The sequence below is a fragment of the Schistocerca americana genome, chromosome 2 (genome assembly GCF_021461395.2).
Source record: "Schistocerca americana isolate TAMUIC-IGC-003095 chromosome 2, iqSchAmer2.1, whole genome shotgun sequence".
Lineage (NCBI taxonomy): Eukaryota > Metazoa > Arthropoda > Insecta > Orthoptera > Acrididae > Schistocerca > Schistocerca americana.
Genome location: NC_060120.1, coordinates 572,219,225 through 572,245,146, shown reverse-complemented (window position 1 = coordinate 572,245,146; position 25,922 = coordinate 572,219,225). Strand labels below are relative to the sequence as shown.

The 25,922-nt window shown below is 38.3% G+C and overlaps 1 protein-coding gene across 3 annotated transcripts in view; it reads left to right on the top strand.

The window, feature by feature from the left end:
- The window catches only part of LOC124596091 (myoneurin-like), a 70,984-nt gene extending 46,696 nt beyond the window's left edge, over positions 1-24,288 (top strand). For all 3 annotated transcript variants that reach the window (XM_047135086.1, XM_047135084.1, XM_047135085.1), the window contains 2 exons: positions 5,250-5,942; positions 21,450-24,288. In XM_047135086.1, the coding sequence (XP_046991042.1) occupies positions 5,250-5,942; positions 21,450-21,698 (942 nt within the window). In that variant the 3' untranslated portion in view covers positions 21,699-24,288. The remainder of the gene's footprint in view (positions 1-5,249; positions 5,943-21,449) is intronic.
- Positions 24,289-25,922: the final 1,634 nt, after the last annotated feature.

Sequence of the window (25,922 nt, the reverse complement as noted above, 5' to 3'; positions counted from 1 at the left end):
GGATATATTGAAGGGCAAGTTCTCATCTCCGGAGTTCGGATAGGCTGGTGTAAGTGGGAAGTATCCAGATAACCCGGACGGTGTAACACTGTGCCAAGATGTGCTGGCCGTGCACCAAGGCATGTTTATCCACAGGGTGATCCTCATTACCAACAAACACTGTCTGTTTGTGTCCATTCATGCGAACGGACAGTTTGTTGCTGGTCATTCCCACATAGAATGCGTCACAGTGTAGGCAGGTCAGTTGGTAAATCACGTGGGTGCTTTCTCAGGTGGCTCTGCCTTTGATCATGTACACCTTCCGGCTTACAGGACTGGAGTAGGTGGTGGTGGGAGGGTGCATGGGACAGGTTTTACACCGGGGGGGGGGGGGGGGGGTTACAAGAGTAGGAGCCAGAAGGTAGGGAAGGTGGTTTGGGGATTTCATGGGGATGAACTAAGAGGTTACGAAGGTTAAGTGGATGGCGGAAAGACACTCTTGGTGTAGTGGGGAGGATTTCATGAGGGATGGATCTCATAATGATCCAACTTCCCAAGACACTATCCAAATTGAACCCTGCCTGGAACAGAACAGTTCCGTCCTCCGTCACAGCGGGACCCACCCCCTCTTCCTCAAAATCACCCTCTCCAAACCTTCCAGGAATTTCTGACTTCCAGCCTTGCCTCCCAATCCTTCTTACAAAACCTTAATCCTACTCCCAACATCACCACTGCTGAAGCCCAGGCTATCTGTGATCTGAAGGCTGACCGATCCATCGTCATTCTTCCGGCGGACTTGGGTTCCACTACCGTGGTACTTGATCTTTGGGAGTATGTGGCTGAGGGACTGCGTCAGCTTTCAGACAACACCACATACAAAGTTTGCCAAGGTAATCCTATTCCTGATGTCCAGGCGGAGCTTCAAGGAATCCTCAGAACCTTAGGCCCCCTACAAAACCTTTCACCTGACTCCATCAACCTCCTGACCCCACCGACACCCCGCACCCCTACCTTCTACCTTCTTCCTAAAATTCACAAACCCAATCATCCCGGCCGCCCCATTGTAGCTGGTTTCCAAGCCCCCACAGAACGTATCTCTGCCTACGTAGATCAACACCTTCAACCTATTACATGCAGTCTCCCATCCTTCATCAAAGACACCAACCACTTTCTCGAATGCCTGGAATCCTTACCCAATCTGTTACCCCCAGAAACCATCCTTGTAACCATTGATGCCACTTCCTTATACACAAATATTCCGCACGTCCAGGGCCTTGCTGCGATGGAGCACTTCCTTTCATGCCAATCACCTGCCACCGTACTTAAAACCTCTTTCCTCATTACCTTAGCCAGCTTCATCCTGACCCACAACTTCTTCACTTTTGAAGGCCAGACATACCAACAATTAAAGGGAACAGCCATGGGTACCAGGATGGCTCCCTCGTACGCCAACCTATTCATGGGTTGCTTAGAGGAAGCCTTCTTGGTTACCCAGGCCTGCCAACCCAAAGTTTGGTACAGATTTATTGATGACATCTTCATGATCTGGACTCACAGTGAAGAAGAACTCCAGAATTTCCTCTCCAACCTCAACTCCTTTGGTTCCATCAGATTCACCTGGTCCTAGTCCAAATCCCATTCCACTTTCCTTGACGTTGACCTCCATCTGTCCAATGGCCAGCTTCACATGTCCGTCCACATCAAGCCCACCAACAAGCAACAGTACCTCCATTATGACAGCTGCCACCCATTCCACATCAAACGGTCCCTTCCCTACAGCCTAGGTCTTCGCGGCAAACGAATCTGCTCCAGTCCGGAATCCCTGAACCATTACACCAACAACCTGATAACAGCTTTGGCATCCCACAACTACCCTCCCGACCTGGTACAGAAGCAAATAACCAGAGCCACTTCCTCATCCCCTCAAACCCAGAACCTCCCACAGAAGAACCACAAAAGTGCCCCACTTGTGACAGGATACTTTCCAGGACTGGATCAGACTCCGAATGTGGCTCTCCAGCAGGGATATGACTTCCTCAAATCCTGCCCTGAAATGAGATCCATCCTTCATGAAATCCTCCCCACTCCACCAAGAGTGTCTTTCCGCCGTCCACCTAACCTTCATAACCTCTTAGTTCATCCCCACGAAATCCCCAAACCACCTTCCCTACCCTCTGGCTCCTACCCTTGTAACTGCCCCCAGTGTAAAACCTGTCCCATGCACCCTCCCACCACCACCTACTCCAGTCCTGTAACCCGGAAGGTGTACACGATCAAAGGCAGAGCCACCTGTGAAAGCACCCACGTGATTTAGCAACTGACCTGCCTACACTGTGACGCATTCTATTTGGGAATGACCAGCTACAAACTGTCCATTCGCATGTTTGATAGACACACAAACAAACACAAACATACACACAAAATTCAAGCTTTCCCAACAAACTGTTCTGTTGCCTCATCAGGAAAGAGGGAAGGAGAGGGGAAGACGAATATATATATATATATGTTAATCTTCCATTGATAATGTAATGTGTACACAATGACATTGATATATATCAAAGAATATCAATGATCAAAATTTGTAAAACTGTTTACACTGAACACTATTTGTCATGCAGCTTATGATAGTCTTCAGGGCTTGAATGTAGATAATCAGATAAAGGGCAGATAACAAGGAAAATTTTTAGTTTTCTTTTGAACGTGTAGTTATTGTCAATATTTTTTATGTTAACACAGTGGTTGATGAAGAACTTTGCTCCAGAACACTGAAAACCCCTCTGAACTCTAGATATTTGGCCTAAGTCTAAATGAAAATTATTTTATGTATTGTATCATGATTGTATAAAACACAGTTCATCTGCAATTGATGGTTAGTATCAACAACAAATAGCACTAAAGGGGAAATGTGCTAGGAAATGGCCGGCCGAAGTGGCCGAGCGGTTAAAGGCGCTACAGTCTGGAACCGCACGACCGCTACGGTCGCAGGTTCGAATCCTGCCTCGGGCATAGATGTGTGTGATGTCCTTAGGTTAGTTAGGTTTAAGTAGTTCTAAGTTCTAGGGGACTTATGACCACAGCAGTTGAGTCCCATAGTGCTCAGAGCCATTTGAACCATTTTGCTAGGAAATGAGTTAAAATGTATTCTAACTACTCGTTTTTGCAGAATAAATACTAATTTACTTTTGCTCCATTGTGTTAGAAAATAGTTCCATAAGACAACAGAAAGTGAAAGTTTGTAGAATGACCTAATGTTAATGTCTCCACGATAACACAATGGGAGACACTGTGTTGTAAATTTGTTAGTGGCAATACGCATTGCTGATCCCTTACTCACTGACACCAGTCTGACATACGATGTAATGGTCTTCAGAGGTACATGTAGAAAACACTTCACACACACACACACACACACACACACACACACACACACCTGGACAGTGAAATATGAGTAGGAAAGGTTGCTAACATCTGAAAACCTAATGATAGCTAGAAAGTAATGAAGGGAAGAAATGAAATGAATTATTGTCACATAGACAGAGTGAATACCAATTAAAATTTATTCAAATGTTTGCAGGCCGACACAAACACCTGGCAATTTTATTTTCAGTAAATTTTTGTCCTATTAGAGCTAAGTAGGCTAGCTGTTCATTTCAATTAACAGTTCCAGATTTTCTATCTTCATTTCTAATTTTTGTCAGATTTGCTATAATCTACTGACTGAAAATGCCAACTATCTTCCTTTTTAGTATCAAAAGCTGTCATGACACTGAATCTTAATATTATACCATTGAAATTAGGGATTTATACTGTATGTTGTTCTGTATTATTCTGGTCAGACATTCTCATCTTAATTTTACCTGTGCACCATTAAATCAAGGCTTAAATTGATAATTTTTCCAATTTCTGTATAGCTTGTAAAGCTATCTAGATTTGGTTAAACTTCTATTGTGTAATATCATATATTCACAGAAGCAATGTTTCATTTATGCCTCATCTTTATACACAAGGCTAGGTTGTAAGCGGCCATTGTAATAACATCCATTCTTTCTTTCTACACTGTGCCACATTACTTATTACACTTAAGTCCCCAGAAATCTGCAATGCATATTGAAATTTTTATGCTGCCCTACATTTTTCCTCTCAGTTACTTCCTCCTTTATTATAATAATTACCCAGAAATCTGCAATGCATATTCAAAGTTTTATGCTGCCCTACAGTTTTCTTCTCAGTTAATTCCTCCTTTATTATAATAATTAGTTCTGGATTCCATAAGAGAATTTTTTCTCGTCTATCATTTTCTCTCTATCATTTTCCAGATATTTCTTTCTTCACATATTGTATCTAAAACATTTTCATTTGAAATTTAATATGCTTATCTAATTATTAACATCTTCCTGTATACCCTATTTCACACGCTTCCAGTTTTCTCTTTACTACCTTTCTGTCCACCCACTGTTGATTCATATCTACGGTTTCAGAAAGTCTTCAATTGGACTAGTTCTACAGGAAGAAACCAACTCTTAAGTGATGAAGAATGTAAAATACTCATCTGCTGTCTGGACCTTTTTATTTTATATGTTCAAAAATAGAAACGGCTTAATTCTTTATTTATAGACCAACAAAGACCAAGTGATAGGTAGTTGCACATGTTTGTACTTTCAGAAATAATTCATATGACTCAAGTTCATTTTAGCAAATTTCCAAACCTTCATTGAAAGAATCTTGTCCCTAGAAAGAGCAACATCAAGTCATCCAAAACACCATGTTTTGCACAAATATAGTTAATACATGGAGGTTTGTATACAAAAAAGGGAACATACATCTTGAAATTGTAGTGTTGCAGCACACAGGTTAAAAGTACTGGCAGTATGGCTTCTAGTGTTGATTGTTTAATTTCATTCAGCAATACTTCTACATTTAGTACAGAGTACCTGGAATGTTCAATGGCTCTGCTTCATTATCAAGTTTGTAGAAAAAGATTTGTGAATAAATAAGTGTCATGGTTGAGTAAACTGCTGAAAATAGGAAATTTGTATACATCAATGTAAAGTTAACCTAATTTCACCCAACAGGCTAACTGGTACAGCCACAGAAACTTTTCATTAGTATCACATCTGAATTATCAGATACTCTCTCCTTCATATATGTGCTCCTATTGAAGAGTATTTATTTCCTTCCAGGTTTAGTTATACTGTTTGGAAATCTGCTGTTAGTTTTGCTTATTGTAACACATTAGTATCATTAATGGATGTGCGTTTCATTCTTGACAGGCAGAACTGAAATGTAAATCCATGAAGCGCCATCGGAGGAAAAATGGTTTGAAAACTCGCAGAAAGGCTGTAGAGTTTCAGGATTCTCTGTCATGGAGTTCAGAAGATGAAAAGATGCTTTGTGATAGACAAAGATCGAGACTGCCAAGCAAAACTGATGACTCTACTTTAAATGCTTTAAATGATGTTGATACTTCATTGCAACCACAGTCAAATTTTACTGATAAATCAGCTATGAAAGAATTGCGCTGTAAATCTGTTGATGACAAATTTATTCATACAATCCCTGAGATCCAAATAAAAGAAGAACAGCTAGGCGCAGTGGATTATAGAGTGATGTCAATACACAGTGATACAAGGAATTATAAGGATACCTATAAGGTGAAACAGAGTGTTTGTGACAATCCTGTCAGTACCTATCTCTCATGCAGTGATATTTCTGATGTTACAACATTAATAAGGAGAAGTGAGATTGCAGCAAAGCCACATGAATGTGAATACTGTGGTTTATCATTCAGTCGTGCATCTCACCTTGCCAGACATCGCCGTGTCCATACTGGAGAAAGACCATTTATTTGTGTTTTGTGCCAACGAAAGTTTACTCGTCAAGATAAACTTAGGCTGCATGTGATGAAATACCATGCTTTGGATATAAAAGATAGGAAATATCAGAGTTACATATTAACACAAAAGGTACTGAGCTCTATTTGTATAATTTTTGGACAAAACTATTTTGTGTACCCAAACATGTGCATGTTTCTGAAGTTGTAAAATTAGAAATATTTAGGTATTTATGAAATTAATCATGTAATCTTTTAATTGTCATTTGTTGCTTTATTCAGGTTTATTTTGATACAGCAAATACTGTTACTTGTTACATTCATCTGAACACATAACTGTGACCACTCATATTCTAGGCCAAATACAAGATAAAATTTCTAATACACTGAACCAAACACATGCACATAATGTACTAAATGTAATATCCCATCTTGATAAGCAGCAGTATGATCTGCTGAACAATTTGTTTGTTTTCTTTTAGTGATCCAGAGACACAGGTTGATGATGCAGAGTACTTGTCGTACCTCCTAAACACTATTGCGAATACCAATTTTAAAAGTCTGAGTCAGTACTAAATATTACAATTAATTTTGTGCTACAAGTTTTGATGTGGAAATAAAAAGTGAAGCATTATTTTTATTTGGATGTCATCGAAGGCACATTTCTGTCATCCTCCTACTGGTTGAACCTTAATGATCCAGAATCATATGTTCAACTTTTTATAGGAGATTGCTGTGGTAGGTGTGCTTTGTGATAACAGCTTTTAGCTGGTGTTATTTGGTCTTTGCCTCTTGAAATATCCTACTTTAAATGATTAATGTACATAATGCAAACTGAAATACAGCAAAGAGAAAGAAAAGAAAATTCAAGCTTTGTGTCCTGTCAACTATGGCGGCATTAGGGATGGAGCACAAGCTTTTGCTGGGAAGGAAATTTGCTGTGTCCTTTTCAAAGGAACCATCATTGCATATGGCTAGGTGATTTAAGGAAACCACAGAAACCCAAATGTTGATGGCCAAACAGATATTTGACCCTCCTTTCTCCCATATGTGAATCTACTGCCATACCATTGCATCACTTAACTCAGTGAAACATAGTAGTCTTCTTTGTGTTGTTTATGAACCAAATTAGCATTAAGTGACTGAAAAATCCACATAAAAAAATTCTGATGCAGTGTTTGTAACAAGATAACCTTTGTGAAAAAGAATTGCGACACCAAGGAGCAATTGGGCAACATAAAAAAGAGTTAGTAAGTGTGTTTCTACATCTGAAAAATGTGCCAGTCACATAAGAGTGGTTCTAGCAGCACCGCAAACAGAATACCATTCAGGTTTGCTTTAAATACATGCTGTAATGGTCATAACCTTTGAGATTGTATGTGGCAAGCTGATGTTGGTCAACAGTGCCTTTAAGGTGACAAAGACACCATTATCAACACCTCACAGAGTTTGAGTGAGGTTGTGTAGTAGGGCTACGAGAAGCTGGATGTTCCTTCTGCGATATTGCAGGAAGAGTTGGCAGGAATGTAGCCACTGTACATGATTGATAGCAGTGGTGATCATTAGAATGTACAGTTGCAAGAAGACCATGCTCCAGATGGCCATCTGGTACTACCATGAGGGAATGCCATTGTGTTTGGCGTATGGCTCCAGAACATCATACTGCATCTGCAGCAGCAATTTGAACAGCAGTTGAAGCCGCAGTGGTACAACGATTACTTCAAGGACAACTCATAGCCAGATGCCCTGCAGTGTGCATTCCACTGATCCAAAACTATCGCCATTTGCGACTTCAGTAGTGTCAAGCAAGAGCTCAATGGAGAGCACAGTGAAGGTCTGTTGCATTTGCTGATGAAAGCTGATCCTGCCTTGGTGCCAGTGATGGCTGTGTGTTGGTTAAAAGGAGGCCAGCTGAGGGCCTGCAACCAACCTATCTGCATGCTAGACACACTGGACCTACATCTGGAATTATAGTCTGGGGTGCGATTTCATATGACAACAGGAATGCGTTTGATTATCACATGCATCCTGACTGGATATTTGTATATCAATATGGTGATTCAGCCTGATATGTTGTTGTTCATGAACAGCATTCCATGGAGAATTTTTCAACAGGATAACGCTCATCCACATGTTGCTTTTGTAACCCAACATCCACTACAGAGTATCGACATGTTGAATGGGCCTGCTCAATCACCAGATCTATCTTCAGTTGACCACATACGGGGCATCATCCGGCAACAGCTCCGGCATCATCCACAAAACAAAATTAACTATCATTGTATTGACTGGCCAAGTGCAACAGGTATGGAGCTCCATGCCACAGACTAACATCCAGCACCTGTACAACGCAACGCATGCACATCTTCATGCTTGAATTCAACATTCCGGCAGTTACACTGTTTATTAATTACATTTGCAATGGCTTATCTTGTGCACACATTAACCTGTGTTCTTGCAATTTTAGTCACTTAAATATGATACCTAGACAAACGTATTCCCAAAATTTCATTACTCTACATTAATTATTTTCTGGTGTTGTGATTTTTTTCCATCTGTGTATTTCAGACTGATGTAAATAATGAGAGTAGTGAGTGACAATATTTGTTGTACACCTTCAGATCAAAGGAAACCTTAATTCTGAGTTTTTATAACTCTATTGCAACTAGTTTTCTTTTTCTTGAATCCTGCATTATCAATCCAAGGATTACCTCAGAATCAGTGCAGAGTGTTTCTGTGCCAATATCAAAGTTGATGGTCTTGCACCAGCAGTCTTGGTCCCTCAATTCTGACTGCCGTTCTACTTAAGGTAATGTTACCACGATTGACAGAGCTAGTTAACTCTTCCTACAGCTGGTTATTTTCCTATGTGTTATCAGTACAGATTACACATAAGGTACAATTATATGCTTAGTCACACTCATAACAGAAAAGCTGAACTTGTGGACTCATATTGGTGTAGTGACGTTGGCTGAGTCAAGAAGGGCTGAAATCCACATATGCCATCTAGTGGCAAAGTGATGAGTCACTAGCTCATCCCAACCTAGTCAAAATATCTGTATACATTGGGGAAAAATACACAGATCAGCCAGAAAATTATGACCAGCTACCTAATAGCTGGTATGTCCACCTGTGGCACAGATAACAGTGGCAACGCATTGTGACATGGAAGCAATGAGGCTTGGTAGGTCGCTGGAGGGAGTTGGCACCACATCTGCACATACAAGTCACCTAATTTGCTTAAATTGCTAATTTGCTTAAATGATGAGCTCTGATGTTGTGTTCAGTCACAACCCAGATGTGTTCAGTCAGGTTCAGATATGGGTAGTTGGGGGGGGGGGGGGGGGGGCACCTCATTAATTGGAAATTGCCACTTTGTTCCTCAAACCACTCCATCACACTCCTGGCCTCAAGACATAGCACATTATCTTATTGAAAAATTCCACTGCGCCATCGGGAAAGGTGCTTGTCATGAAGGGGTGTATGTGGTCTGTAACCAGTGTGCAATACTCCTTTGCCATTCTGGTGCCTCACACGAGCTCCACTGGATCTATGGGTGCCAATGTGAATGTTCCCCAGAGCATAATGCAGCCGCCGCTAGCTCGTCTCCAATCCACAGAACGGATGTCAAGGAGCTGTTCTGATAAGTAAAGTTAAAGTTGTGCATTGTGACTCTAGACGGGCAATTGAGCCTGACTAGCTGCTGTGTTAGTCTCTGCCAGTGGTATCATTGGATGCAGTGTGGTGGGGTATATGGTCAGCACAACACTCTCACAGGTGTTGTCAGGTTTCTTGACCTTGGAACTGCTAGTACATGCACGAGTAGCTCCTCAGTTGGCCTCATGAGGCTGAGTGGAACCTGTTGTGGCCCTACAACGAAGGAAAAATTCTTGGCAGTATCAGAAATCAAACCTGGATCCCCCCACGGCAGTCAGCAATACTTAGCACTCACCCACAGAGGCAACTTCCTCAGTTCCAATTGTGGCTACTTAATACCAAAGGAATCTCATAAGGTCTCTGTCACCAAGACAAAAATGCTTTAATAAAACTTGTGTGATATGTAGGATATTCTCAGAGTGTCACAAACAGAATGTCAGAAGTACTACAGTTATGAGTGCAACCTGTTACTGTCCTACAACCAAAGAAAAATTCTTGCCAGTATCAAAAATCGAACCTGGACCCCCCATGGCAGTCAGCCACACCTCGCACTCTTATACAGAGGCAGATTCCTCAGTTCTAACTGTAGCAACTTAATACCAAAGGAATCTCATAATATCTCTGTTACCAAGACAAAAATGCTTTTAATAATGCTTGTGTGATATCTACGATATTCTCAAAGTATCAAAAACATAATTTTAGAAGGTAACTGCAGTTACTTCAGAGAGAGATTAGTTCCAGTTTGTGAGACAGCACTATGTGATGGGGCATCTTCTCTGTGCAAAAACTGTTGAGTATGACCTGCCATTTGGTGTTTCCTTGTTTCTCATTCTCAAATGCTTAGTGGAGTAGATAAAAGATGCCTGTGGACATCTTAGTGGCAGCTACCTCAATGAGTTCCCCAAGCTAAGATGTGAGAATCGTTTCCATAAAGACTTACCCTTGTAATGTGCCTCTTTAATGCTGCATATTGAATGACTTATCCTTAGACCAGATGTTAGTCATCCAATCTGCATCGAAGGACACATCCACGTATAAAAATACGAAGTTGCACTTAGCTGATTACCTTAACGTTGGCTTTGTTGTCTTCTTTGGAGGTATGATAATTTCTGCAGGTTTATTTCCAGAAAGAAAATTATCCATTGAAATGATTGTGAAAATCAGGCAATTCTCAAAATACTAAATGAAGTGTCTGAACATTTAGACGTTTCTATTCTGCAACATGTCACATTTTATAAAGGTACAGCTTGAAGAAACGAAACAAAAAATACATCCACTGTCTGCAGCCTCAAAAAACAACTCACTTTTATAAACGTAGGCTTCCATGGCTATTGTCACATTCAATAAAATTTTTCTGGGTTTGTGACCGCATTGTCAACATATATAAAACTACTGACATTTTGGTCACACCATGAAGAAGGTCGCTTGCAACAGGGACCGAAATGTTGGTAGTTTTATATATATTGACAATGCGGTCATGAACCCAGAAAAAATTTTATTGAACTCAATTTTATTTTACAACCACTTCCCACCAAATTTGTACAGAAACAAGAACAGTGGAAATACTATGCAAAACAAAGAGTTTAGATCTTTGTCGGAGACAATGGCTGGTACATACTTAGCAGAATTAATATGCTTGAATTTAAAAAAAGTTATGCTATATTTTCAACATTATTTCAAATACATGGAATGTAAATATTTTGGCATTAAATAATTGATTTTTAAGGACACACTTTCTTAGATGAATTTTTCTGTATGTATACATAGATACCGACACCTGCTGGTATCATAGGTTTTTAATGTATCATTAGCTCGAATCCATTACACACTGTTGTGCTCCCAGCTTGCTCCTGATCTGCATTGACTTCTACAGCTTCAAAATCCCAGAATTTTCAGTTGGCATCATCATATTTTGGCTATAAAGAAGCCAAATCGATGAGAATAACATAAGAGTCTTATTCTTTTTCTTGCCCCTTTGTCCAACATTGGTGCAGTGTCGGTGTGGTTATGAATGGATTTGGCATGGTTAGTTTAAGAGATGGCTTAATGTCCTTCCTGACATCACTCCTCCCCCCCTGCCCCTCCCCCCCTTCTCTGGGATGGAATAAGTGCAACCCAACTGTCTGCATGCAATGTTATCCTTGTGAAAGTGAACAAATGTTTTCTAAATGTTTGCAAATCATGTAACTGAAGTGGGGCATGGTTACCAGCCCAGTATTCACCTAGTACAATGTGAGGAACTGCCTAAAAATCACATCCAGGCTGGCCAGAACACTGATCCTCATTGTTAACTCACCAGGCAGATTCAATCTGAGGCTGGTGGCCCTCCCTGTCCCATAAACAGAGCTGCAACATGTACAACTATGCAAGCGGTTTGATTAATGTAAGAGTGATTTGCTAAAAGCCCTAGGTGACTTTCTACTGAGTCTCAAGAAGGATAATGAATGAGCTATTGATTAGTAGAGATATCATTAACTATTTTTCAATAACATGGTCAGCTCTTATAAGTGGCTCTTTGGAGAGGTCATTGTTTTATGTTGAGTCTGTGACTTGCTGCCATGATGCAGCATTTTGATGTTTTTGGGGATAGTTGGATGTGTGAAAAAGCAATGTATGCACTCAAAGGCAGTGACAGTTCAGTGACTGTTATTACATGCACTTCTTAGCAACAGCCATTGGACCAACAGAAGCCAAGAGTTGATCAGCTGTAATTTTAGACTGACAGTCAAGGCTTTGCTTTTGTAAGTGAACCAAATCTTGGTATCTAGGATACAGCACGTTTGAAATTATAAAATAGTATCCCACCAGAAAACATTTCAGATGTAGAAATACGTGATATTGCTTCTCTGGCACAAGCATTTCTTTCTGTCACCCTCTTAAACACTTAGGGAGCTGTTCAAGAACATTCATCTACACAAGTCAATGCTTTCTTGCTGCCCCAGGCCCAAACACCATGAACTATCGACAGTGTTTACTTTGTTACATACAAGCCATAACATGCACAGTCCAATTACTTTGTAATATGTTTGTTTATTTATTTGTTAAGCATCCATTCATCAAATATATGATGTGGGATACAGCTTACTTTGTATGTTAGTACACAATTTTAAATACTGTTACATAACAGTAAGATTGATTCAATGACATAAATAATTTAAGCACATGATACAGTACAGTAAATAAATGAAATACAATGCATTAATAGACTAGTACAACCTAATATGTAGTATGAATAAGATAGAGGGAAACATTGCACGTGGGAAAAGTATATCTAAAAACAAATATGATGTAACTTACCAAACGAAAGCGTTGGTATGTTGATAGAGACACTAACAAACACAAACACACACACAAAATTCAAGCTTTCGCTATACAGACACAAGCAGGCATATATGTCTGCTTGTGTCTGTATATGTGCGGATGGATATGTGTGTATGTGCGAGTGTATACCTGTCCCTTTTTTCCCCCTAAGGTAAGTCTTTCCGCTCCCGGGATTGGAATGACTCCTTACCCTCTCCCTTAAAACCCACATCCTTTCATGTTTCCCTCTCCTTCCCTCTTTCCTGATGAAGCAACCGTTGGTTGTGAAAGCTTGAATTTTGTGTGTGTGTTTGTGTTTGTTAGTGTCTCTATCATCATACCAACGCTTTCGTTTGGTAAGTACTAATATGTAGTACAATAGATAACAAAAGCAGTTTGATATATGTAATATGAGAAAGGAAGCAATTTAAATTTATGTCAACAGATATTCATTTACCAAAGGAAATTGTTTAAATTTATGTTAACAGGTATTCATTTATCATATAATAGCACCTGTCTTGTAAATATGTTTTCAAGACCACTTTGAATTTTTGTGTTCTTTTATTTTCTTGATGTTGTGAGGAAGTTTATTGTAAAGTTTTTTGCCAGTTTGCAGTGCTCCATTTTGCCTGAGAGTTGTGCTTGCATGTTTGCTGTGGAAGTCTGATTTTTGCCTGCTGCTGTGTGTGTGGACTGCTTGATTTGTACATGCTAAGTGGTTTTTAGTTTCTGAAATTTTCTTTATGTATGAAATTATCTCATGAACATACAGGTATAGTAGTGTTAGTATCTGGAGTGCTTTAAAAAGGGATTTGCAAAAATTTATGGATGAGGCATTTTCAATTGTCCTCATGATCCTCTTCTGTGCTATGAAACAGCTTTTGCTTATTGGCGTATTTCCCCCAAAAATCATCCCATATTGCAGTAGTGATACTGCCTGGGCATAATACACATTTTGTAGTGTTTCTTTTGTTTACACCTAGCTAGTATCTTTTATGCTATAGGATATTGTGCTAAACTTCTTGCTGATGTATTTGATGTATGTGTCCCACTTCATATTGTTCTGAGTCCAGAATTCCAGAATTTTTTTGAGTTTACAGTTTCTAAGTTTTTATGAAATAGGTTTATGGTGGAGCTTAATGGATTTTTATTGTGTGTGGTGTGAAGGTGCAGTGCAACAATTTTCTCTGTGTTATTAATAAGATTATTTGTAATGGACCATCTTGTAACGTGTGTGGTGCAATATTGTAGTTCTGCAGCAGTTTTGCCTTTTACCAATACATGTGTGTCATCTGCAAATTTTATATATTTTCTGGAATGGCTAGATGATTCTGTGCCATTGATAAATATTAAGAACAGCACTAGACCCAAGATAGAACCTGGGGAACACCATACTTAATTTCTTTTCTTTTAGATTGTTGGCTGTACATAATGTTTTCATCCTGATACATGATTTCAACTATCTGCTCTCTGCTTTTCAGGTATGATGTCACCCACTCATGTGTCAGGCCTCTCATTCCTACATACTCCAATTTTTCAAGTAGTATGCTGTGGTTTATCACATTAAAAGCTATTGTGAGGTCCACAAATATTGCTGATTTGTGTTCTTTCTGTTCTATTGCATCAAGGCTTCGTTAACAAAGTGAAAAATGGCAGTTTCTGTTGATTTGAGTTTTTTTGAACCCATGTTGGGTATTTGATACAAAATTATTTTTTTCTATGAATGAAATCAGTCTTTTGTAAAAAACTTCTTCCAGTATTTTAGAAAAACCGGACAGCCAGAATATTGGTGTGTAGTTTTTTTTTTCATTTGTCTTGTCTCCCTTCTTTAAAGAGGTCTTACCTTGGCCATTTTTAGTTTTTCTGGGAAAATACCAATACACAATAAAGAGTTGCAAAGATGAGTTATGGGCTTAGTCAGCTATGTTGCACATTCTTTTATATTTAAAAGAATATTTAAAAGTATGTGCAATATAATCAGGAACATGGTCTGTACCTGAAGAAAATTTTGACTTTAATTCCGTTTTAATATTCATTATTTCCTTTTCATCTGTTGGATACAAAAAGATTGCTTTTTAATTTAACTTTTTACCCATCTCTGTTTCCAGAAGCTGTTTTCTGCTGTTGTTCCATCAATGTGTTTGCTGTTTCTGTGAAATATACATTAAATGCATCAGCTACTCTGTGGGGGTCAGAAATTTTGTCTCCATTTTCAAGGAGATTTGTGTTACTGTGTCTTTCCTGTGTTTTTCGTTTCTGTCCTAACAGTGGCCCACATTGCTTGCATTTTATTTGTAGCTTTTCCCATTCAGGCATAATTTGTTAGCTTTTTTGACTTTCTGGTAACTTTATTTAGGATCTATTTATCTCTTTTAAAATATGCATCAAATTTTGGAGTTGTTTTGATTTGCATGGCTATAGCAGCGAAATCTTTTTCCTTTTAGTGAAACTTTTTTGCCTGAAGTTATACAATTACTTTTTGCATGTTTTCCTAGATTTTCTTTTTTCTGTTTGGGAAGCACAGTTCAAAGTAATGCTGGAAGGTGCTTAGGAATTTATCAAATTTTTCATTAGTATTGCTACAGCTGTATACTTCCTCCATCTCTTTAGTTAAGCAGTTAATAAATGTATTTATGTTTTGTACACTGATATTTCTAGCAGTGGTTACTAATGGTTGGTTGATTGATTGGGGGGAGGGGACCAAACAGAGAGGTCATTGGTCCCATCAGAAGGATGGGGCAGGAAATCTACCATGCCCTCTCAATGGAACCATCCAGGCATTTGCTTGAAGTGATTAAGGGAAATCATGGAAAACCTAAATCGGGATGGCTGGACGTGGGTTTGAACCACCATCCTCCCAAATGTGAGTCCAGTGTGCTAACCACTGCACCACTTCGCTCGGTGGCTACTAATGTTTTGTTAGGATGTACAGGGTGATCTATGTTCACTTATATTATCTGTGCAATATGATCTCCAAAATCTGTGGTGAAACATTTTGCGTTACATTTTGTAAGAATACCAGTAAATATTTGGTCTATTGTTGTGGCTGAAGTGTTTGTTGTACATGTTGCTATTTCCATTGTAGATTTCAAATTAAATGTTAATAGGTGGTTCAATATGTCAGTTTGAGTTTTGATTCTACAGAAAAATCAATATTAAAATCACCACTAATAATGAGACCTCTGTTCTTTTTTGATAATTTATGAAAGAGGTATTCTAAATTTTGTAGTAAAGTGTTCATGTCACTATCGGAGCCCCTGTACAAACAGATTATGGCCATATTTTCATTTAACAGTTCAATACCTGATATTTCCATATTTCTTTCTCTGGGAATATCTTCCAGGAACTGAATGGACACAAATTTGATATCACTTATAATGTAGATACAGTTGCCGCCACAACCTTTTGCTTTCCTGCAGAAACAACTACCTAGTGTGATGTCTGGAAGATATACTATTTTCAGTGTGTCTTTCTGCAGCCACTGTTCAGTTATACACAGGATTGAAACATCTTTAAGTTCATTCTCTCGTAGTACTTGAAATTCATCAAGTTTATTTGTTAGGGACTGCACATTTTGGTGAAACACTACAGGTTCCTGAAATTTGGGGCCTACTTGCTTCTACTGCTCCATTTTATGAATCCTGGATGAATGTGATGCTGAGTTGGCATCCTCCTTCTTCTGATGTGCAGTAAAGTTCTCATACTTTATGCAGGCTGTCTTCAATCTTCCTCTGGGTTGCCAAGCAATGGGAGGTTCTTCTGTACAAATGATGGTGTCTCTTTCTTCTTTTCTGGGAGTGAATGTCTGGAGGATTGTGGTTTCTTCTTCCTTGAGTCTGATCTTTTTAGCTGAGTGTTTTTCCATAAAAAAACACACACATTTTGTTTAGGTGTCCCTGTGTCTTCCTCCAGTAGTTGATGCTGACGTTGGGGATATTTTCATTTCTTCTTCAGCAGCTAATTCTAATGTTAGTGCTGGTTTCATATCTTGTTTGGGTTTTATGTATGCATATTTCATTTGATTTATTGCACTTGGTTGTTGGAGTTTATGTTCTTCTGTGACTGGTTTTATCTGTGGTGGCTGGCTATAGTTAGACTTTGTTTCCAATTGTATATGTCAACACAGCTTTTCTTTTCCCTTCATCACCACACACAAACCGTGTTTTACACAATCACTTCATCTCAGGAATGTGTTCACATTTACAGTGTTGGCATGACTGTGCTTTAGAGTCGCATTTAGCAAACAGTTGTTGATTTGATATAGTTTGTTGTTACAGTGTAACTCATCAAATTTCTAAGAAATTGTACAGAGTATGACTTTAATATGTTTTGTTTTTTGTAATAGACCAGCAACACTCTCTGTGAAGTCCTGAATCGTGTTTTTTGTATCATTTGCTCCACCCATGATGATCAAATAGTCATCTTTTGTGATATTTGTGATCTTGCCTTCCACATTATTCATGACTTCTCTAAATGGTGCATTTGGTTTTTTCAATGAAAACGTATGAGAGTTGGGCTGTATATATATATATATATATATTTTTTTTTTTTTTTTTTTTTTAAAGAGTCTCTCACAATGCCACCTATGACTGTCTGCTAACAGAAGAATTTTCTGTTTCATACCTCCATTTGTCTTTTCCAATTTGTTTTTTGTACTTTTATCGCCCTCACCAGCTGAGCTTTGTTGACTTTTCGAATTTTTATCAGATAGGCAACTTCTACAAACTGTAGATTTTCACTGGAGTGTTTACAGTGTTTGATTGCTATTTCATTCTTCATTTTGTGTGGAACTTTGCACTGTTCATTGTATTCATTTTTGTGGATAACAAGTTCAAGTACACTAACTTTAGATTCCAGCATTTTGAGTTCCTTCAAAAGGCCACAGTTTTCTTTTTTAGGCACCCCTATAATTTCGTTTTTTCTTGAAATCTCATGCTGTAATTCCACAATGTTGTGTGATACTTTTTTATTACTGATACAACCCTGCTTTGTTTCCAATCTTGTAGCAATTGGACTTATGTTTTTTAGTTTAAGTACGCATGCATTGCAAGCACTTACACCTTTTTGACACAACTTTTTGCACTTTACACACAAGATACTCGCATTTACACAGTTGTTTTGAACACAATTTACTGACCATATTTTACTCGTCATTGTTTGCCATATCAGCATACTAGAAGCTGTATATAACAGGTTATAATAAGAGACTATTTAGATGATGTATTTTAATACCCATTGACTATATATGGTCTAGCTGAATATGATTGGCAATAATGTGCAAAACTGGTTCAGCAAAAAAGTTTGAGTAAATAAAAGAAAATAAATACATGCACCTTAGGTTGACATTAAAATGTTAAAAATAACCTTTACAACATACACGTAAAAGCTGCTCTGGACCCGAGCTTCAAAGTTCTTCATCATTCATATATAGTTAGCAATTGATGAAATGATATAGGTTTTTAAATGAATATCCACATTTAGTGTATTGTGTTTTGTACACAGGTTTGAGAAATTTGTTGACACTGGCAACACAACTGAACTTTGAGTTTATGTCAACAACGTAAATTAAGATGATAGTCTCAGACAAGAATGTGGAACTTAGTGTTATAATACTGAGCCAAAGTGTAATTATGATAATGACCACTATGTCAAAAAAGGCGTTAGTTATGCTCAAGTTTTAGTGACTTTTGAGGTATCTGTACCTCATAAAATCTAGCCCAAAATCAATTGATAAGTTTAGAATGTTGTGTTAAACTAAAATTTATCATTTCAAACCACAGTGAATATGAAGGGAAACAAGATGCCTGAAAAGACAAGTGCCAAAGTTCATGACTATACTGAGAGGTTGATGAGATTGGCTTCTCCCTAGGGTAGAGGCACAGAGAGGGTACAAAACTGACTGAAAAAAAAGGTTTAAAAGTTAGGCTGGTATGATTTGCTGTTGACTCTGATATATTACTTATGAAAATGAAATAATTAAATTTCTAAAGTAATGCAATACTACCTTAAAAGAAATAGCATTGCGTCATCTGTAAGATTAGAGAAGTTATCATGGAAACGTATCCAATCTGGCATTCTGTCCTTGATCCGTACTCTTTTCTCTCTGTGTATAAATGAAATTTTGTCTGTGTTGTAAATAATTTAGGAGTAAAGGTAACAACTCACTGAATAGTAGAGGCATTGAGTCTTTGACAGGCATGCAAGGCATCAGAGAAGACTGAGAGCTTCACTAACTTTTGGATGATTTCTTTTTTGAGCTAGAGTACCAATGCACACATACACATGAGCATGTGTGCATGCATACGCCCATCCATCCATCCATCCATCCATCCATCCATCCATCCATGCACACCCACCCACCCACAGCCACACCCACATTCACAATCACACACACACCCATTCTCCCACCCAATCACACTCACCCATCCACACATCTAGCCCCCCTCCTGCCCCCCCCTTTACACACACACACACACACACACACACACAGAGAGAGAGAGAGAGAGAGAGAGATATTACGTCAGCCAAATACACGATGCTAGGATGGGAGTTTGGTAGGTAACCAAGTGTAAGGAGTGAAGAGAGGTACGAAATTGGATGGAAGGTCAGGGAAGTTGAGGAAGGTTGGCCGACAGTTTGGATGGAGGCAGCAGATGTATGTGATAGGAATGCAGGAGGGAGAGCCAGCAATTGCCCGAAATAGAAGTGTGACACAAGGGCACTTTAACCACTAAAAACATGCAGTGAATGATGATGATGATGATGATGCTGTCAGCGAGTGGGTTGGGCTGAGATGAAAGAACAGAGGAAGGGGACACTGAGAAGTGGGTGGCTCCACCCATACTTCTGCTCATGTCAAGTCCACTAACGATCATTACTATGGGCATTTTGACAGCTGTCATCTGTTTCACACCAAAAAATCACCCCCATAAAGTCTTGCCACACCCATAGGCAACACATCTGTGATGATGAGAATTGCCTTGCTCAATATGTTGTAGGTCTCACTAAGTCCTTCAGAAACAGGTACTATCCCTCAAATCTAGCCTATAAACTGATTTCTCACACCACATCTTCAAGCTTCCATAATCCTCCCTCCCCTTGGCAGAACCAGGTGCAAAGAAACACCCCTCATCACCCAATACCATCCCAGGATGTAACAGGCAAACCATATACTTTGCTATATTTTTATCTAGCAATGTGCTTGGAAATGAGAGACAGCCTACTCACAATCATTCCCACCCTTTCTAAAGATAGAGAGTGACTGAAGACATTGCTGAAGATGAGGAAGTTGTTGGAGCAGTTGTTGGAACTAGAGTGTTTCATAACAGTTTTAACTATGCAAAGAATTATATTGAAGACACATTGCCTGTTCAGTGTTCTCTTGGGATAGTGTCTTATCCCAGAGATATCTCAACATAAATGTTCCCAGCTGGTAGATATCACTGACTCAGAGCCATATGTTTCAGATCCTTCCATGTTATGACTTTGATGAGTTAGTACTTAATTTTCCTTGTTTATTTAGTTATTTCTCAAAAGTGAAAGATGGGCCATGTTTTGAATGGTTTCTACCTCACTTCAACAACTGTATAGTGATTCAGACATTCCTGTTCAGTTACTGTTTGGTGTCTGTCAGGAGGCAATTTGTTTTCTGAATCAATCATGAAAGGAAGTATAATCAGGTTATAGTTCCCACCTAGAATATGCTACAAAGACAGGAGAATTGTTTTTAGCGTCTTTCATATGCTAGTTCTTATAGTGAAGAAACAGGCTTTCATTTCAGGGAAGCATGTTGTTCCAACTGTTCCTTGAACTTTTCAACAAACCATTCCTATCATGTAAACAGGTCTTTTATAATCACAACAACATACTTTTGAACTGCATCACAAGTACACACCTTTTGTACTTCTTCATTTTTAACAGAACTCACTACTCACTACATGTTATGGAAATTATATTTAGATCACCCAAGTTTCAGTAATACTTAGCCATGAGCAATAGAATTAGCAGTGATAAATTTGAATTTTTACCCTGATTTATAGACTGATGCATTACCTCTATTTCTGACAAACTCTGGTTGCCCTATTTCCTAAACATCAGGAATTCTTCATGTCTTCACAAAAACTTAGGAAGTTACTCCAAGTAATGGAACACGAAAAAGACCCCAATAACTGGTACACTGGGATGTACTGCATGCCATATACTTCACAGTGGTTTGCCGAGTATAGATGTAGATGTAGATGAAGTAATCAGGTGACTGTGTGATACTGTGTTGAATATCTTGGAGGAATCTAGGCAGATTAAATGGGAGCTAGATTTGAGACACATTATGAGTGTAGAAAGGCGGTGATGTAACACACAATTGATCTTCTTAGCACTTTCTGTGGTTTTTGGGAGCAGAATCTTTTCTTTTTGAAAGAAATCATTATACTTGTATTTGAGTCCCTATTTACATCTTTTCCCTGTTCTGCCACTTGTTATAGGATTTGTTTCCATATTTTCATCATTTCATATTAATTTTTCCATCAGATTTTGTGACTTAGTGTACTTTTGGTATTACCATTTATCTATGATTCATTGTTTCTTCTTTTGCTTGTTTGCTACCTTTATTTGTGTTTAGATTATGAAAATGACTGTAGTAACGTGAGTCACTTTCTGTGAAGACTGACACTGACTTATTTTTCAGGTTTCCAGTGGTGCAAATAATGCAGTAACAGAAGATGAACTGCGAGAAGTAGGAAGGGGAGAGTCATCACTTCCATTTGGAGATACCAGCTATTTATCATCACTTTCATTTGGACAGCAGAAACATACTGACTCAACAGTCAGTGCAGCAGAAACTTTGGACTCAAATACAGATGAACTGTTATATTCTGTAAGACAACTTGGGGAGTGTACTATCCAGGCAGTGTCTAAACAGGAAGTTAATTCTTAATGCATACTGTACTCTGAACTTTTCATATATTAAATGTGAATGTGACAGTTAATACCAAAGATGATAGTGATAGTGAAAGATGTGATTTTCTTTTCATTTGGTCATGATTTATTTATTTTTTTAATTTTATTTGGCCTTTGGCAGTGTAACACTATTTAGGCATGTGGTTATGGTTTGTCTTTATTTCCTTTTTACTGCTTCATTATTAGCTTTGTGTGTGTGTGTATGTGTGTGTGTGTGTGTGTGTGTGTGTGTGTGTGTGTGTGTGTCCCGAGACTGTCCATTTATCAGTACACTGAACTCAAATTTTGGAGGAGTGGAGTCAAATTCCCATCTTACCATCTAGCTGTAAGTTCTGCATGATTCCATTGTTCCATCTTAGCTTGTATCCCATCTCTAATGATCTCATCATCTTCAACCTGTTATACCTTAGCCTTCTTTCCTTCTGCTTGTATCTGCTCTGTAATGCTTTTTCCATGAAGTATTGTGACAAGAGGAGGTATCAAAAACTAAAGGAAGTTAATGAAGGTTTCGCAGAAGATGTGTAATCAATACATACAGGAGTGTAAACAATTTGGCAGTGTATGAAATATGGTGGTGGTTTTAAAAATGAAAAGTGATTTAGATAAGGACAACATGGACACTCACAGGTGCCATCAGCTCTAGTTGCATTGATGGACTTTTAGAGAGAAAGTCTGCAGACCATTAGAAAGTTAGCAATTTAAGCAGTAGCCTCAGTGCTGTGACTGGTGAAACAGATGCCATTATTAGTAGTTTATTTTTATTGTGTATTTTATAAATCTTGGGTTATGATATGTTTTCACATACTAAGCATTGTTCCCATGCAGATTCAGTGATTATAACTCATACAAGGGTTACCCCCCCCCCCTCCCCCCACCTAAAAAATGAAAAAAATAGGAACTAGTTTTTACAAGTTATATATTTTCAAATTACTTACGAAACAACCTTCTCCCCTTCAAAATACTCCTCTCCATTACAACTAATACATTTGTCCTACCGATCCTTCCTCTATCCAAAACATTTTTGTAGTAATCTTTAGAAATGGCTGGCAGCTCCTCTCTGGTTTTTTCTTGACTTCTTCAGTGTTAGCAAATTGGTGTCCTCCCATCCCCTTTTAATGTGTGGAAATAAGAAAAAGTCGCACAGGGCCAGGTAAGGCGAGTAACGTGCATATGGGGTCTTTTTTGATGAACCATAACACCATGACTCATTACCAGTAATGACCTTTGACAGAAAATCTGAATCAGTTTCAAGCTGTTGTTTCCAAGCATGACATGTTTCAGCTCTACATTTGTTTTGATTGCCAGTCAGAATCTAAGGAATTAACTTGGCAGCGACCTTTTTCATTCCCAAATCTTCCATTAAAATGGGCTGAACCGACCTCCGAAATAGCCCACTAATCTCTGACAGTTGGTCAATTGTCTGTCGATGGTCTGTGAGCACAAGCTCTTGAACTTTTTTAATGTTTCTGGTGATTTGGGCAGTTGACGGACATCCAGAATGAGGTTTGTCATCAATCAACATGTTGCCATTTATAAATTGAGCAACCACTTTTACACTTGAGTTTTCAGTAGCCTCATTTTGGTAAGCTGTTTCCTACAATAAAACAGTTTCAGCAGCATTTTGACCGAGTAGAAAAAAAATTTCACAGCTGCGTGTTGTTCACTTAAACTTGCCATTATAAAAAATGAAACAAGAATGAAACAGTGTTAGCAAAAACAATCACTGCAGGTGAACAGAACAAGCGAGGTTGACAACATGGGGGCACTGAACTGGCAATGAGTTGCGCTATACACACCTAGTGGCAGAAATACATTCTACACAAGCTCCACTAGTCTGTTTTTTGGGTACCCCCAAGTATATCAAGAAACCCTTCTGGCCAGCACAGTCAGTTAATATTTTTCTATTACCAACCAGCATGGCCTTGTCACTTCCTTCTTATACGGGTAGCCTAACGGGCACAAGTGTAGCAGGCAGTCTGTGTGTTGGATAATACAACTGTAAAACAGTGTGTCTGAACCACCTGCTGGGAAATTGTACCTCTACAAATTGGTTTTATATCACTTGCATATTTGCATTTACATTCTTTTAGCAGATGATGCTCTCTCAAAATTGTCATCTGTCAGCAGTTTTCAAGTAGGAGTAAAATTTTAGTTCTCCAGTTCATTATTTCATTTTGTCAAGAACCATTCTTCCTTTATTCCCTTCATTGATTTCATGTTACTCAGGGTATAAGAATAGTCTCATGTATTCAGACTGAAAAGTGTCCACGAAATTTCGCAGTAACTGTACAAAACGGTCTGCATTGCGTTTCTGATATAATCTTTGCTTCATCCAAGTACTGTACCTCTGCATCATAACATTAAAGTAAGACATTTGCTATGACACAAAACTATTGTGCCTTGGAAAGCTTAGGTATTATGTCTGCTAAGGTGTACTCTTTTCTTTCTTACTTATAAGGAAACTATAATTTGTTAATATGCCATAGTTAAACATAACATAAACTGCAAATTGATATATTGTAACTTTTGAGAAAAATACTAGTAATTTAGTATTGTCTTATTCATTTGTGTTACTTCTTTATAAAAGATACTCATTTCTTTAAGGCATATAAAGGTTTGTCTTGCTGTGTTTTAATGTTGACTTTTGTAAATTGTGGATTCCTTTCCTTGGATTCTAGATGAATGTTTTACACTAATAAATTAACTGCGAAAGCATTTACAATCTGATTTTAATAGCCTATCAATACTTTCCTTGAGAGACATTGGTTTTGATTGGTACTCAGACTTATAATTTTTAATTACCATCATGTACATGCACATGTAAAATTTTGCACTTCAGAAATGAAAAGACATAGCACCCTTTGACTATAATATCAGTGAGTCATTGTTGGAATCAGCCAACTCATACAAGTACTTGAGTGTAATACTTTGTAGGGATATGAAATGGAATGATCACATGGGTTCAGTCGTGGGTAAAGCAGGTGCTAGACTTCAGTTTATTGGTAGAATACTGGGGAAGTGCAATCAGTCTACAAAGGAGATTCCCTACAAATCACTTGTGTGTCTGGTTGTGGAATATTGTTCAAGTGTGTGGGATCCATACCAGATAGGACTAACAGGGGACACTAAACATATACAGAGAAGGGCAGCACAAATGGTCACAGGTTTGTTAAATCCATGGGAGAGTGTCACAGAGATACTGTTAAAGGAACTGAACTGGAAGACTTTTGAAGATAGATGTAAACTATCCTGTAGAAAACTGGATGTACTGTGTATCTTCAAAGTTCAGAACAAGCCTATTCACAGAAAACCAATCAATAACTTTTCCAAAGACATTATTTGTATCATTTTCTGTTGGAGTTTCTTTTAGTGGATTGATAATGATGCTTGTATCATCAGGAAACAGTGTCAGTTAGCTTCTTGTGTCAGATAAAAAAGGAGGTCATTCACATGCATCAAGAACAGAAGGGGACCCATGATCAAACCCTGTGGAACACCAAATGTAATTTCATCCCAGTTAGATGAAGTGGGAAACTTCCTTAAATCACTTAATCCATATAGAGAAACTTTTTGCTTCACAGAAAATTCTTATTGGTGACATTTTACTGTTTAAAGACTCTATTATGTGGGCAGTGAAATTGTATATTGCTGTTTCAGTCGAACAGCATTTTTGAAATACAAACTGTGATTTACTGAGTATCCTATTACTGTTGAGATGGCTAACCACTCTTGAGTAGATTACTTTCCCAACAATTTTTGAAAATGCTGTAAGCAAGGACACTGGCTGGTAGTTATTGACATCTGTGGTGTCTCCTTTTTTGTTGAGAGGCTTGACAGTGACATATTTTAACCTGTCTGGGAAAATATCTTGAACTAGTGATGCATTACAGATGTGACTCAGGACATCAGTATAACTACTCCACATTGTTTTAATACATTGTTAGAGATGTCATCTACTCCAACAAACATTTATTTTTCAAAGATTTAATGATTTTTCTTATTTCACAAGAGGTTCTTAGATGAAAATTAATCTGACAAGGATTTCTCAAAACTGACCCTTACATGTACTGGTTGGCTTTTTCTTTTGAACTATCTTCACCAATTTTTTCACCTACAGTTAAGAAATGGTTGTTAAATACATTAGCTACTTGTGTACCTTGCTTAAGATGGTCTCATTCTCTTTAATATTTATGGTGCCTAC